Genomic DNA, 15220 nt, shown 5'->3' on the forward strand with positions numbered 1-15220 from the left:
TCCCCACTCTGTCCCTGGTGAATCCTCTCACCCTCCGCATCTCTGCCCTGTACCCCAGTTCTGTACGAATAAATAAATAAATCTTAAAAAAAAATCTGAACAATTGAAATGGCCCTTTATTATTTTAACTTTCCCTAAAAATACTTTTATTGCTCAACTGTATCACTTGAGATGAACACTACATGTACTGAGAGTCCTTATCAAAGCAAGAGTTGCTTTCAAACCTAGGGAAGACTAGTTCAAGTGTATAAGAAATCACTCTAAGTAGCCTGAGATCATCTGCAGTGAGATATGGATGACCAGGAAGCACTCTGTGATTGCCTTGAGGGCCACAAAGATATATTACTAGGTAAGAGCATGCCCATATATTTCTAACTTTATGATAGCTAGTATTTCACAATCTTTTGAAATACATTTCTATAAGTTTATAAGCATGCAACATATATATTATATATATTTTTTTCTTAGCTTGAGTTCTTAGATCCACAATGAAATTTTGTTAACAGAGGGCAGTTACTGAATGTGCTTGAGCCTAATTTTGCTTTCTTTGGAAATAGACCATTAATTTGTCCCAGTGACTTTGGTCATAAAAGGGTGTTGAGATAAGAAAAAGTGTGCAAGGTTCAAACAGAAGCTACATATGGTAGCTTATGTCTGACAGAATCATGGCAGAACATGGAATCTCAAGTTCAGTTTCAAAAGTCATGTTATTATCACTACATCAAAAACTGTGCTTTAAAAATGTTAAATCTTTAATAGCAGGATCCAGAATCTCCACCTCTATTGAGAAAATAGACTCAAATGAAAATGAGTGGTAATACAGTCTTTGTTGATAAAGTGACATTGTACTGTGGCCGCAGCTATGTTTGAATGTATTGCTCCAAACTCTATGTTCCCAGTCTAGTTGTGAGAGTAGCTATGGGACTATCTGATCACACACATAATCAAGAATGTTCAACCATGCTACTTCAGTTTCCTAAATTTTTTCTATTGAGGACAAAAACCCTCTATTGTCTGTTTTGAAATTATATAGAAAAATTCCTATGGCCATATAATATTCTTGGTCAAGAAAACTGGGGGACACTTTGAGGGAGAACAAGTTTCTCCTCACTTAATAACATATGGCAAATATTTCACTAAGATGGTAGGAAGGTGAGGATGAAGAACATGGGAGTATCCCGAAATTTTCTACACATAATTTAAGATTCTTTCCAACAAAATGATGCTTATAATAAAGGCAATATTGAAATTAAATGCCACGAGCTGGGACTACATTTTTAAACATAAAAAATAATAGTTTGTTATAACAAAAAGTAAACCAAAGGGTTAATACTCTCAGTCTTAAGAAAACTTATGATGATTTTTAATTGACATTTCTGAAGGAGAACAGGGACAAGGAAGAGTGTTTTCTTCAAAGTGACAGTTAAATGTGTGTGTGTGTGTATATGTGTGTAAGTAGCACATAATTAATAAGCATATGCTCACAGACAATTTTTCTGATTCTTTCTCTGCTGGTAATATCATTTTGGTTTATACTCAGTTTTGATATTCTATTATTCAGTTTGGGTTTACGCCACGTCAGAAGTTGTCAATGGCCTTCAAGTCCTAAATGAGTTGTGTTGAACATCTAATTTCTTTACTATTGAGAGTCAGTGGAATAGCAGAATTTGTGAATTTTGTTGGAGTTATAAATAGCTGTTATTCATATAGTCTGTTATATAGGAGTTAGGAAATCCTCTTTATATAAAGTTTCAGCATAAGAGTCTCTTTTAAGCATGTAAGCTCTTTATATATTTATGATTTTGAAATGTAAATAAGCTAAAGTTTATATTAATTAATAGAAATAGTAAATATAAAAGTGGAAGCATAGAAAGTATAAATAAAGCTCAACGAGTATTTCTAAATTCTTTAAGAACAATGCCCAAAATGAAATATTTGAAACCGAGTTAAGTGATGCTTCATTCAGTGGTTCATTGAATGCAGACATCACTATTCCACCTACATTTTGAAGACTTTAAAAAAGTGACTTGCTGGTTTTAATCATAATTTTTAAATAGCAGTCCTAATGTCTTAGCACAGAGGGGAAAAAAAGAAAAAGAAAAAGAATATAATTTTCAAGTGATATTCAGATTTCATCTTTGGAGGATAAAAAGTCCAATAACCAGAAGCTCAAAAAGGGCTTGATCTTATGATCTTATGATCTTAACAATCTTTACTTTCTCCATAATTTTAAGTTACACCCCACTGTTTTTATGTTTTTAAAAGCTGTTTATCCAAAACTGGCCTTAGTAATAAAAAGAACAACACAGGACAAAGAGAGAATGTTGACCGGACAGAGATGAATGAAAAGCGAGTTATTCTCAGAATACTTACATGACCCTGGGTTTTTAAACATCTTTTAATAATAACAGGGTGGATTTCTTACACCATCAATTTGAGGAGAACCCAGAAGCATTATTAGTATGCTGTTGTTTTACCTATCCTAAATGATATGAAAATAACAGCAGTAGTGGCAGAAATACCTGGAGGTCAGCTACAGTACAGGTTCTCTATAAAGAGACTTTTGTTCATCTCTATGAACAATATATGAAAATTTCATGGAGACAAGTGCTATGCTTATTTGATGTGTGAGAAAGGCTTGAGACTGCCTCTTCATCTGGCATTGCAACCACTAAGACAAAGGACCAGAGCAGCTGTAGAGTTCTACAGCTACATTAGTCTCCCTACTCCAAATTCAGACATAAGCTAGAGTAAGGGAAGCATTTCCATTGGGTTTCTCTATGGAGGGTTAAGGCAAAAGGAGACACAAAGACTTTAAGTTCAAATGCTCTGGGGTATTTCAGTTCTATCCCCCTCTGAAGCCTCTGGCATTTATATGAGGATGGTTAAATTCAATTTTTTTAAGTCTCTATTTGATTTCAGATCTACTACATCTTAACATTGTTAGTAACCAGGACTCTAAGACAGTCAAATTTGTATCTTACCAACACCACCAAGTTAGTGAAATAAAAATTTTAATATTATTTAAAAATCTTCTTACCTTCACATCCTTGACATTCATCCTTGTTCCTTCCTTTCCAACAAAGATGTCATCAATGTCCACAAGGATGTACCGATCCAAGGACAAAGTGAGCCTCTTCCCTGACAAGAAGGCAATGGCGTCTATGAAGATGAGCTTGTGCAGCCAGAAGTTTAAGTTGTTGCCAAAAAGAACTCGCTGAATTCCATCATGCAGCCCCAGATCCTGAATCACCGTGGCATAGTATGGTTTGCTGGATGAAGAGGGAAGGGACTTTTCTGTCTGTAATTCAGCTAAAAGCACAGGCTGGTAGGTGGAATGATTATACTGGAAAATAGTCCAGTCTTCCCCAGGAAGAGGGCCTTTCTCAACTTTAGGGGCTTTGGTAATGTGCAGCAAAGGAGACTGAGGGTTGACAAAACAGTCCTTCAGCGCTAGGTTATTGAAAAGGTTCAATGGAAAGCCTTTGAGTTGTGTACTGGGCAAGCTGTTCTCATTGGCTTTATGAAAACCAATTATACTAACACTGTATTCCACACAGTATTTTTCTAAAAGCTCTCGATTCCATGAGTCCATGCTGACATATTTCAGAATGTTTTCATAAATAACTAAAATATATTTGCCTTTGCTATTATCTGTAAGAGGAGGTATATCTCCCTTTCCCGGGGCAATGACCATGTGGTATTGAAATCGGCTGGACTCCAAGATAGCAATGATGTCTTGACCCAGCTGTGAGTACTGACTCTCTACAAAGAGGAGCACAGTAGGATCAGTTTTGGATGTATCAATGGGTTTAACTGTTTTCAGATCCATAGACCGATAGGGTAGAATTTTGACGTCAGGGCATTCTGCTTCTGCGGTAGTTTCAATAAGCGCCATTTCCTGTTTATAGCCGGAGTAGAGGAAATAAGCAGAAATGACAATGCTCACCAAGCAAAAAGTAGCTAAGAGAACAATCAGTGTTCGAAAACTTCTCCGCAGCTTCACGATAAGATTCATCTTTTAAAATACTGCTTGGGAAGCTATTTCCAGTTTCTTTTCCTAAAGTGCCATCATGAATAATGTACGAGATGGTGCAAATACCACTTTCGAAAACTTCATGTAACCATGGCAAACCATGCAAAATGTTGGGAGTGATCACAACCAAGTTAATACTGGAAAGCAATGATGCCAGAGAGCCAAAGAAGAGATTCTGGATATGTCCAATATCAAAGATTGGCTGTAGAATCCTTTCAGTACTATCTGAAAAAGAGGGGGGCATAAAATGACTAAGTCAAAATTAGAAACTGAGCATTTACAGACATGCTCATCAGTGAAAAAGAATGCACATATAAAAGATAACTTCATTATGTTAATATGCTAAAATATTAATAACCAGATATTTTTTACTACTTAGATAATACATTTTTTTCATATCCTCAGGAGTATAAAACGTGATTTGATGTTGCTAAATTATCCATATACTTATGGAAACATTGCAATCATGTTTCAAATTAAACCCCAGAAAATACAGGGGTAAGCATTAGGGTAAAGTGTCAATTACCATTAACATTATTTCCACAGGGCTGGTAAATATCATGTACATAGTAATTAGAAAATAGGTGTTTGTGTAAGGTTGAACAAGTGGAACGAGTTCTTTAGCGTCTGAGATGACAAGCTGAGGACATTTTAGGTCACAGCAGTAGCTTTTTTCCTTAATAACAGATCCTTTTTGAAATCACAACGAGATGTTTGGCCCTGGTCAAAATAAAGCCAAAAGAGCGTGTCTCCCCTTCTCCATCCTGACATATAAAGCGAGTGATAAGTTATGGGTGAAAATACAAAATGAAGAAAAACATTCTTAGAGCCTTCTACGAGGCCAGCATGCTTAGCTGTGAAAAAACAGTAACAACAAAAAATTAAGAACTTGACATTTTTCTCAAAGCATATTCCTTATTTTTACCTATTTCTATAGTCATTGCTAATTTTTAACCAGCAATCAAATTATCTCCCAGCACTCTCTTTAGTACAAAAGAAAACAAAGTAGAGACTACTAAAAAGAAAAAAAATGTATCAGAAATTAGTTCATCACTAATGGACACATTTGTCCATCATCATCATCATCATTATTATTATTATTATTTTTTGGTACAAAAGAGTCTGACTTTAGCGAATACCTTTTTATATAAGTGCTCCTCATTCTCCTCAAAACTGTGATAGACTACTTTATGGGATTACTCATTTACCAAACTAATGTCCTTAAGAAAGTAATCAAAATAGTTCCTGCTCTCAATCTGTGACACAAACACTTTTGGGACATGCTACATTACAGAGAACTGAATTATCATGTTTTATAAGAGTTGCATATTTATCACACTGAAGAAATGTTGTGAGTTTCTAAACTTATTTTAAATTTGAGGAATCTGAGAAGCTAGAGGATATACTAAAAGATCTTTAGAAACAATGATTAAACATTACAATATAATAACAAAATGTCCATTTCACATTTTTATTTTCTGAAATGCATTCTTGATATTTAGTAAAGAAATGTCAACAATAAGTTGAAATAATGTTTGTTTCTGTTTTATATTTTGGTGAAAAGTATTTTAACCTATGTTCAAAGTCAACAATTTGAAATTTAAAAATTTCTACCAATCCATTAGTTCTTCAGATTTCAAATCTACTAATGGTTCTGAATTCTCCTCTGTGAAACACGGTAGATCAATTTGAAAAACCTCACTGATTACACATTTATTTTAAAAGAAAGTTATCTTCACATGACAGGGATTTACGTTAGGATAATTAATTGCTCACCAAGCTTTCACACAGTTCAAAATTCTGTTAAACGCATTGCTTTGTATTTTAATAAAAAGAAATAAAATACAACAATAAAAATATTTTAGTTTGCTTTGAAACATATAAAACAATTATATTCTACTCCTTAGTGTATGCTTGAAAATATCTATTAAAAAAGATTATGTTTCAAAAGATTTGGAGGTTGCCAAAGGTGATTATTCAGTCTTATATCCATTCCTAGATAGTTTCTCTAAGTTCTTACATTTGATTTAAAGTCCACTTACGCAAAAATGAGCTTCCCCTCCTCATATTGCCTACCCCACATGGTCTGAGAAGAACAAAAATCTATGACATTCACATACTTTAGGAGATTTGCTTGATATTTTATTATTATTATTATTATTATTATAGATTTATTTATTTGTGCATACAGAACTGGTGTACAGGCCAGAGGCTCAGGGGCGGCGAGAGGCTTCACCAGAGACAGAGTAGAGAGCAGAACAGGCAGATCTATGAAGTATACTGCTGAGGGGAGCAGCGGGCGGGTCAGGAGAGGTCTGCACGCCATGTGAATCTCCTCCGGGGCAGGAGGGGATCGAACTCATGCGGAAGTGGCTTTAGCTTCTCAGTGCTGTGCTTTAACCCGCTGCACCACCAGATAGGGCCATGCTTGGTATTTTAAAAGGATATTTAATCAGGAATTGGAAAACAATATGTGCAGGATAAGTCAACTTTGTTTAATCTTTATTCTGACATCAATAATGTGATTTATATGACTTATTTTTGAGATGTCACTTTTGCATATTAGAACAGCTCATCCTACCAAGAAGTAGTGAAAAAGAAATTAAAAGCATATGGAACAAGAATCTGCCAATAACAGAATAAATAAAATTTAAATGTGACATTTATTGAACATTAATATGATCAAAGTTAAAGGAATGATAGATACATATCAACACAGCTGTGCATAAATGCATTAGAGAGATATCAGGTGGGGGGAGAGGGAGTGGGAAAGAGAGAGAGAGAGAGAAAGAGAGAGAGAGACTTATCAGTGAGGTCCCAACCTTGGTTTTCTGCATAGAGTTCTCAAAACCTCTCTAAATCCCTAGGTAATAAAAGCCCTAGGAGCATCATCTGCTCTAATATTTGATCTTCTATCCTGGCTCCTGACACAGAACTTCTAAATCCTTTGGATCTTCCTTCCTGGGTAATGTGTCTTTTGTCCTAATGAGGGAATATTTGGTGGACTTCTAACGGGAACTGGACACCAGAAGGACCAAGCTTTTCGACGTCTTCATAAAAATCCCAATAGCAGGGGCTTTGGAGTGTTTTGATGAGTTTGCTCAGGGCCTTTCCAGATCACCCACCCCCCTATATCTCTTGCAAACTAGCTGTTCATCTCTGCTCCTTAGCAGATAATAAACAGGTCGGAGTAAGTTAGTTAGTAGAGCACCTAGTTGGTTTGACAAAATGTTGCTTGGTGCAGGAAATGAAGCTACGTATGTGTTGCCAAGATTGTTGTGTGTGTGGTGGTGTGTGAGAAGAAGAAGAAACACATGGTAGGAAATATTGGTTTTCTGTGCATTTGCTCAATATTATGTTCTTTAGAAGGAAAAAAAAACAAACAAACCTGAACTAGGTATAAAATCAGTGATTAAAATAAATGAGCCAAAAACTTAGTAATTACAACTGAATAACAACTTACTTGTCAACAAGTTCAATTTCAATTTTTTAAATTTAGATCTTCAAAGCCTGATCTATCTATTCCACAGTACAGAAAGAAAATCGAAAAGTGAATTGAATCAGCTCAGAAGGAGCTGTCTTTGACCTTGGGATCACTCAAAGTGAGCAATAACTCAGTCAGCCTAGACTATTCATGATATACAGAGAAAACATTTTATCAAACACCTTGTTTCTACATGCTTTATGCATGTTTCTTTGCTTTTGAAAATAACTGTAAAAAATTAAGTTATGGGCCCTCTCTGGTGGCACAGTGGGCTAAAGCACAGCACTACAAAACTAAAGTCACTTCAGCTTGAGTTCGATCCCTGCCCCGGAGGTGACCCACATGGCGCGGCAGATCTCTCCTGACCCGCCCACTGCTCCCCTCAGCAGTGCACTTCATCCATCTGCCTGTTCTGTTCCCTGGCCTGTCTCTGGTGAATCCTCTAACAACTCCTGCACCTCTGGTCTGTACCCCAGTTTCCTATGCATAAATAAATGAATCTTTAAAAAATAAGTTATAACTGGTATTAATGAAGAGGCAGTTTTAATTTTTAATTGTGCTGTGCAAAGATTTAATGTTTACACACACACATTAATGGCAACTGTACTCTCAAAAAAGAATTGCAACAGTTATAACCATCTTTCAAGAGAAATGAATTTTTCCCTTTCATTTATAAGACAGCATCACATAAACAAAAATGAAATGGAACAGAAAAGTTTTGATGTTCTTCACCAACTGCCAGGACAGTGTTCTATGTACTTATGTTTTTCAATCATATGTTTGTGCACCATTATTTCTGTATCTGGGTTCCAATATAAGATTATTTCTTCTTCTGGGGGATAATCAAAAGGTTTTGAGAAGCAGTACTTGGGAAGGAAGAGCTAATTTAAATGATTTAACCTGGCTCCAAGAGAATTATAAATATCACAACAAGTTTTAGCAAAATATGAATATGTTCTTTTAAGATTCTAATGTTTCAGAAAATATCTATTATTGTTTCAATACATTTTGAGAGCAGGAATTGGTTTCTATCTCCTGACTTTAATCACTGATCACTCTTTCAGCTTCCAGGCCATGAAATGCTATGAAATTACTTTCAAAATTCATGTATAACATTATTTTTTGTTTTAAAAATGAAGGGACAAAGTGATGAATAATTGTTCTGTTTAGTCAGAGTCCAAATACTGCACTAACTTCATGATTTTCTACAAAGATGTTTTTCCTCCCCTTGTAAATAACCAGTTTATTATTCCTAACTTTTATACCCTTCATATTTTCTTGATTTCAGTGACATAATATAAATTTCCTTTCATTCCCAAAATGTGCATTTTTATCAGTAAAAACTCCTGAAAGTGTCATTTCAAACATAATGATAACATTACTACTCCCATATTATGTTGTAACATAATATTCTACTAGGTACATAGCTCAGAGCTACCAGCTATATTCACACTTCAAAAGATTATGAAGGCAACTCAGTAAATAGAAGAGTAAATGTCATACAATTTCTTTTAGCACCTTTTTTCTGGATATATATATATATGTGTGTGTGTGTGTGTGTGTGTGTGTGTGTATATATATATATATATATATATATAAAAATAATATAAAACATGCGTACTGACCATTTTTTCTGTTTGTTTTCTAAAGCAGAGGAACAAGATTTTTTTTAAAAAGGAAGAGGCTTATAACATACTGTAAATATCTACATGTTCATTATAATTTATTAGAAAAACATGGAAATTTGTAAAAGAAAAATAGTTAAGGGATATTTGTTCTGCTTGGCCATAAGATATATCTAGACATGATTGCAGAAATGCAATTTATGAACAGTTGGAGAGATCTAATAAAGTAATCATTATCTATCACTGTACATTTACTTCAATATTCAGATTTTGAAAGAAAATTATTCATACATACAGAACTGGGGTGCAGGCTGGAGGTGCAGGGGCAGTGAGAGACAGACTTCACCAGAGACAGAGCGGGGAGCAGAACAGGCAGACTAATGAAGTACACTGCTGAGGGGAGCAGCGGGCGGGTCAAGAGAGGTCTGCCGTGCCATGTGGGTGACATCCCATGTGGGGATTGAACTTACACTGAAACAGCTGCAGCCAGCTGCAGTGCTGTGTCCTAACCTGCTGCACCACCAGGGAGGGCTGGATATTAAGATTTTTATCCTTAACACTAGTAAAATAATACCTTCACAATGTGTGGTCCAGAATTAAACTGAAGTAAGTGGCCTTGAGATGTCTATATCTCTTCACAGGTTTCCTGGAAGCCAGACAGTCCCCCCTCCCTCCTATGATGTGTGTCTCCAATTTATAGCTTGCCTCCTTCTCTTGTCTTTTTTATCTCTGACCCCTTGTTTGGTTTCTCTATATACCTCCTATAAGTGAAACCATCCAGTAGTTTTTTTTTTTTTTCTTCTAGCTCATTTCACTGAGTATAATCCTTTCCAGCTCTATCCATATTGCAAATATGTGTGTGTGTGTATAATGGAATACTATTTGACAATCAAAAAGATGTGTGTGTGTGTGTGTGTGTGTGTGCACGTGTATAAATAACATATATTATATCTCATTATATCTTGATCTAGTTATCTGTTTTGGACATTTAGGTTGTTTCCATATCTTAATCATTCTTAATTGTCTATCAATGCCTTGGCAAATGTATATGTCTTATAAAGTACAACTCTTTCTTTTGCCACTCTCTGCACTAGAACTTCAACCTCTTCTTTCTAAGAATTTATTTAAAAATTGTAGGCAACATGTTAGTAGCTGGCCATAAGCAGCATCTGCAAGTCTTGTTTGATAACTCTAACTGTATGATAACCAAATGGTTTCAATCTCTACATTCAGTCATTCACTCTACATGCCTGACCCTGTATTTATTTTAGTGTAAGAATCCAAGTAATAGGATATTTTTAAAATGTTAACTCACACTGATCTTTGTAAAATTTCCCCAACTCAAGCATCTCTATTAATCTCTCTGGACAATGGGAGAGTCATGCTTTTTGAAAAGTCTGACCTTACACAATTCTTTCATCCTTTCTGCACTTCCCATATTCAAACAGGGGGATGTTCTGAATGATAAATTGTCTCTCCTCTTTCAAATCCTGATAAGCCCTTATCCATTTTAGAGAAAGTACACTGATATTTTTGGTTTCAGGTAAAACCACATCAGGAAAACGAGGTCTGCCTCTGCAGAGTGGATCTGGGGAGTGTGTCCCAATTGTTTTCTCCAGCAAAGCCTCTATGGTAGGGTACTGCAGTGTAGTTATCCTCAGATTTCCCTGATGTATTCACAATTGAATCTTCCGCACTTTTTAGATCACCTTGTGTAACATACATTGCATGAAAAAAGTAAAGAAAAACTTGTTAAAAAAATCAAGTAGATTTGATTCAGGACATCTCAAAGTCAAGGTATGATATGATGAAGTCTGACTGGGCTTGACTCCCCAGAAGGGCCTGGTGTAAGGGATTTGTACCCAAGTATACAAGTTGGGTGGACAGTGAGTAGACGTCACTGACAGGAAACATCAGATGTAAAGGGAATCCTGGCTAACACTACCCAACAGAATTCCCACTGAAAACAAGTAAGGATGGTATGCTATAATTTTGAGGATGGTGTAGGATGATAAATTGGATCATACTACCACTTAAGGGGATCCGATGTCAAAGGTCAAAGGTTCTAGTTACACTGATTTAGTAGGCTTCTTGGTAAAATTAGGTTTACAAGTAAGTACACAGGTAAGCCTAGGAGAAGTTTCCGAAACCTAAGGCTCGGTGAAGAAAAGAGTATTTGTCACAAGAACAAAAGAATCCTGTCAAATGAAAAACGTATTCATATCTTGCACATATCCATCTTTATTCATTATGAATAAAATGTTTCCTTTTCCTCAAGCATAATCCAATACTGAATTGAACGCACAGTAGGAACTTAGACCTAGAATTCAGTCTAAGATTTAAGAAATTGAGAAGTCATTTCCACCAAATTTTCTCTACCTTTACATGTAAGTAAGATATAAGTCAAATGGGTCTGAGTTTGTCAAAAGTTTTATATATATATATGACCCTTCCTGGTGGCACAATGGATTAAAGTGCAGCATTATGAAGCTGGTTACAGCAGCTTCAGCACAGGTTTGATCCTTGGCCAGGGAGCTGACCCATATGGCCCAGTAGACTTTTCCTGACCCGCCCGCTGCTCCCCTCAGCAGTGAGTTTCATCCATCTGCCTGTTCTGCTCCCCACTCTGTCTCTGGTGAATCCTCTTACCGCCCCTGCACCTCTGGCTTGTACCCCAGTTCTGTATGCATAAATAAATAAACCTTTAAAAATAATTTGGACATGTATGTATGGCTTATATATATTTATGTATAAAACTATATATACATATACCTATAGCTCTATAAAGTTTACAATACCATATCCATAGCTGTAGTTCTGCCACACACAGCATCTAGGGGAAGTGCCTGCAGCAATAGTCATGTGGTGACAGATTCAGGAATTTCTGGGAAGTAAGACCAACTACAGGTATGAAAAACAGAATGGACCTAAATTTGTTAACTCCAGATGAGACCCAGAAGGACACTGAATAGCTAGGTGAGAAGAGAGTGGAAGAACCAATTATGCTGGCACTGTTATTATTAACCTAAGAGCACATCTTAATTGCAAGGGAATCTGGAGAAATTTGGATTTTATTAATACATCTTTCTCCAGAATATACTTTTGTTCAGCCTATCATTTTGTAAGTACAATGATAAACACATTCCTAACCATAGTAAAGATAATGTATTTAAAGCATATAAAGTAAAACACTAATGACGTATATTATTTTACTCAACTTTTTTAAAAACACTAACAATAAGGATACATTAATCAATCATATTGACATGTTGTCTTTGCAGGATTCCAAAGCCATGTTGATAAATCACATTTATTTGCAAAGTGAAAAGAAAATATTTGCTTTTTAAGATGCATTACTTGTCTATTTCTAAATCTTTGGATTACCTAGCCTTTTCAACACTAGAGGGCAATATGTTCTTGCTTTTATCACAAAATTAGCTGTACAGTACCTGCTTTCCATTGCCAGTTTACCAAAACGAAAGGGTTAGTTAGGTGAGTCCAGAGTAAAGGTAACTTTGCTCTCTAGACATACATTCTGTTACTGAAACCAGAGAATATAATACTAAAATATCAATCATGCCAATATTTCACCCCAAATATATGTTAGGTAAATCTCATCCTAATATTTGTAATGTTATTATACTGTTTGTGAATCTATTTCTGAAATTCTATTTTTCTCAAAACTGCTTTTTTGTTGCTTTTGCTATGCATAATAAAGGGCTATATGGAATATCACCTCTATTTAATACCTTGTTGATTATTTACCCCTCACTTCCAGATCTAAATCTTTATCTTAAAAGAACAAAGATTATACTTTCAGGGGTCAATTTGGTAGTTCTTTACTTAAGGGAAGGATGTATAGTGTTTGTTATGCAAAGATATATAAAACCAGATTTGCCATACATTGCTTCAAAATTATCATTTTCTTTATTTTACATTTACTTTTTTTTTTTTATTTATTTATTCGTACAGAACTGGGGTACAGGCCAGAGATGCGGAGGGTGAGAGGATTCACCAGAGACAGAGCGGGAAGCAGAACAGGCAGATCGACTAAGCACACTGCTGAGGGGAGCAGCGGGCGGGTCAGGAGAGGTCTGCCACGCCATGTGGTCACCTCCGGGGCAGGCGGGAATCGAACTCATGCGGAAGCGGCTCTTTAGTTTCTTAGTGCAGTGCTTTAACCCGCTGCGCCACCAGGGAGGGCCCGATTTTACATTTACTTTTAAGGTATATATATCATCCACACTTATTTGTACAATCATTTTTGCCAAGAAATAGGATTCCATATATTTGGATATACTTAAATGATTGATAATGATATATTTAAAGCATTAATATAAATTGAGTAGAAAGAAAAACTTATAAACAAAAGAGAAATATGCACACCATGATTTCGGGGATTTTATAATTTATCCAATTGCATAGTTATTTCTATTATGAAGCAGAAATATAAAACATAATATCTACATTTGACAAAATAATGATTACAAGTTCTATTTAGAATGTCCTTATAATTTATTTGTAAAGGAAGATTTCTAGATGCTAACATGTACTGCTAACTGTTATATCTTAGACTTACATTATTTTTACTATAATTTATTATTTACCTGAATCTATAAAAAATTTGCAGATGAAATGGAAGATAATGGATCTTTAGAAAGTAGCACTTGCAATGAATGTATTCAAATTAATTATTAAGCATTAGATGCAACCATAGAATTTATTTCTGACCCTCCCTGGTGACACAATGGGTTAAAGTGCAGCTCTGCAAGCTAGCTTCAGCCACTTGGGTACAAGTTCAATCCCCAGCCCCAGAGGTGACCTATATGGAGCAGCAGACCTCTCGTGACCCGCCTGCTGCTCGCCTCAGCAGTGTACTTCGTCCATCTGCCTGTTCTGCTCCGCACTCTGTCTCTGATGAACCCTCTCACTGCCCCTGCATAGCCAGCATATACTCTAGTTCAGCATAAATAAATAAATCTTTTAAATAAATAAATTAAAAGGCACATTTCAAAATCTGCAGATTTAGCTCTCATGATAGATGAGTTTACAGCTTTAGAAACATAAAGAGGATATGTGGGAAAATCAAGAAGCTAAGAAGGTAATAATTCTGCTCAAGAAGCCACAAAATAACAATAAAATAATCACAAAGATGGCAAAAGAAAAGTCACCACAAGGATAGAAGGAAATAATCAGATTTTTAAAAATAGAAAGAAAAACAAAGGCCAACTGTGGTTCTTTTCTGAAAACAAATACATTTCTCAAACCTTTAATTACATTAACATACAATGAGTTAAGTCGTGTGTAGCAGATAGGGATGAAGAAATATAGAAAACTATATTTACTTCTTGCATAATATATATGAGAAAAGTTTTGAGCTTATATTAATATAAATTAATTTATGAGTCAATGAACTAATGTAAATGAAGTTGAGAAAAACTCTAGTTTAAAACTCCATAATCAATCAATACATTCATTCCCTTTCCTATACCTTCAAACCAGTTGACTACATGATGTATATTTTTCTAAACAAAATTGGCAAATCCCACATGCAACGACTAGCGAAGGGACACACATATTTCTAACCAAAAGCTGAATGTTATTTATGAATGAAGAGGTTCAACTGAAAATTGACCTTGACTTTGGTTGACTTCAGTAAAATATCCAGTGATGCAGTAAAGTTGAATAAAAGACCAAAGTAAGTTGAATGGTATAAGTGGTGAACAAGCTGAGAACAGTTGTAAGTAAAAAGAGAAATAAATTATGAAAGATTTGCGAGAAGTACAAAACTGCTATCATGAGAAGTACAAGCTTATCAGAGAACTTGAAGTGGATGCTATGAGATTTTTATAAGGGAAAGAATCCCATGGCATTAGGGAAAAAAAAAATTAAAGAGGGATGTAGGGCCCTCCCTGGTCGCACAGCAGGTTAAAGCACAACACAAAGAAGCTTAAGCCTGTTCCGCATGAGTTCGATCCCCGCCTGCCCTAGAGGAGATCCACATGGCGTGGCAGACCTCTCCTGACCCGCCCGCTGCTCCCCTCAGCAGTGTACTTCGTCGATCTGCCTGTTCTG

General features: G+C 35.6%; 1 protein-coding gene across 2 annotated transcripts in view; it reads right to left on the reverse strand.

Annotated features, from left to right (window-relative positions):
* NDST4 (N-deacetylase/N-sulfotransferase (heparan glucosaminyl) 4) overlaps positions 1–15220 on the reverse strand; it is a 223156-nt gene that overhangs the window by 196402 nt on the left and 11534 nt on the right. For both annotated transcript variants that reach the window (XM_012727987.1, XM_004686628.2), the window contains exon 2: positions 3041–4261. In XM_012727987.1, the coding sequence (XP_012583441.1) occupies positions 3041–4018 (978 nt within the window). In that variant the 5' untranslated portion in view covers positions 4019–4261. The remainder of the gene's footprint in view (positions 1–3040; positions 4262–15220) is intronic.

The sequence above is a fragment of the Condylura cristata genome, unplaced genomic scaffold (assembly GCF_000260355.1).
Source record: "Condylura cristata isolate star-nosed mole 26May11 unplaced genomic scaffold, ConCri1.0 scaffold00021, whole genome shotgun sequence".
NCBI classification, from domain to species: domain Eukaryota; kingdom Metazoa; phylum Chordata; class Mammalia; order Eulipotyphla; family Talpidae; genus Condylura; species Condylura cristata.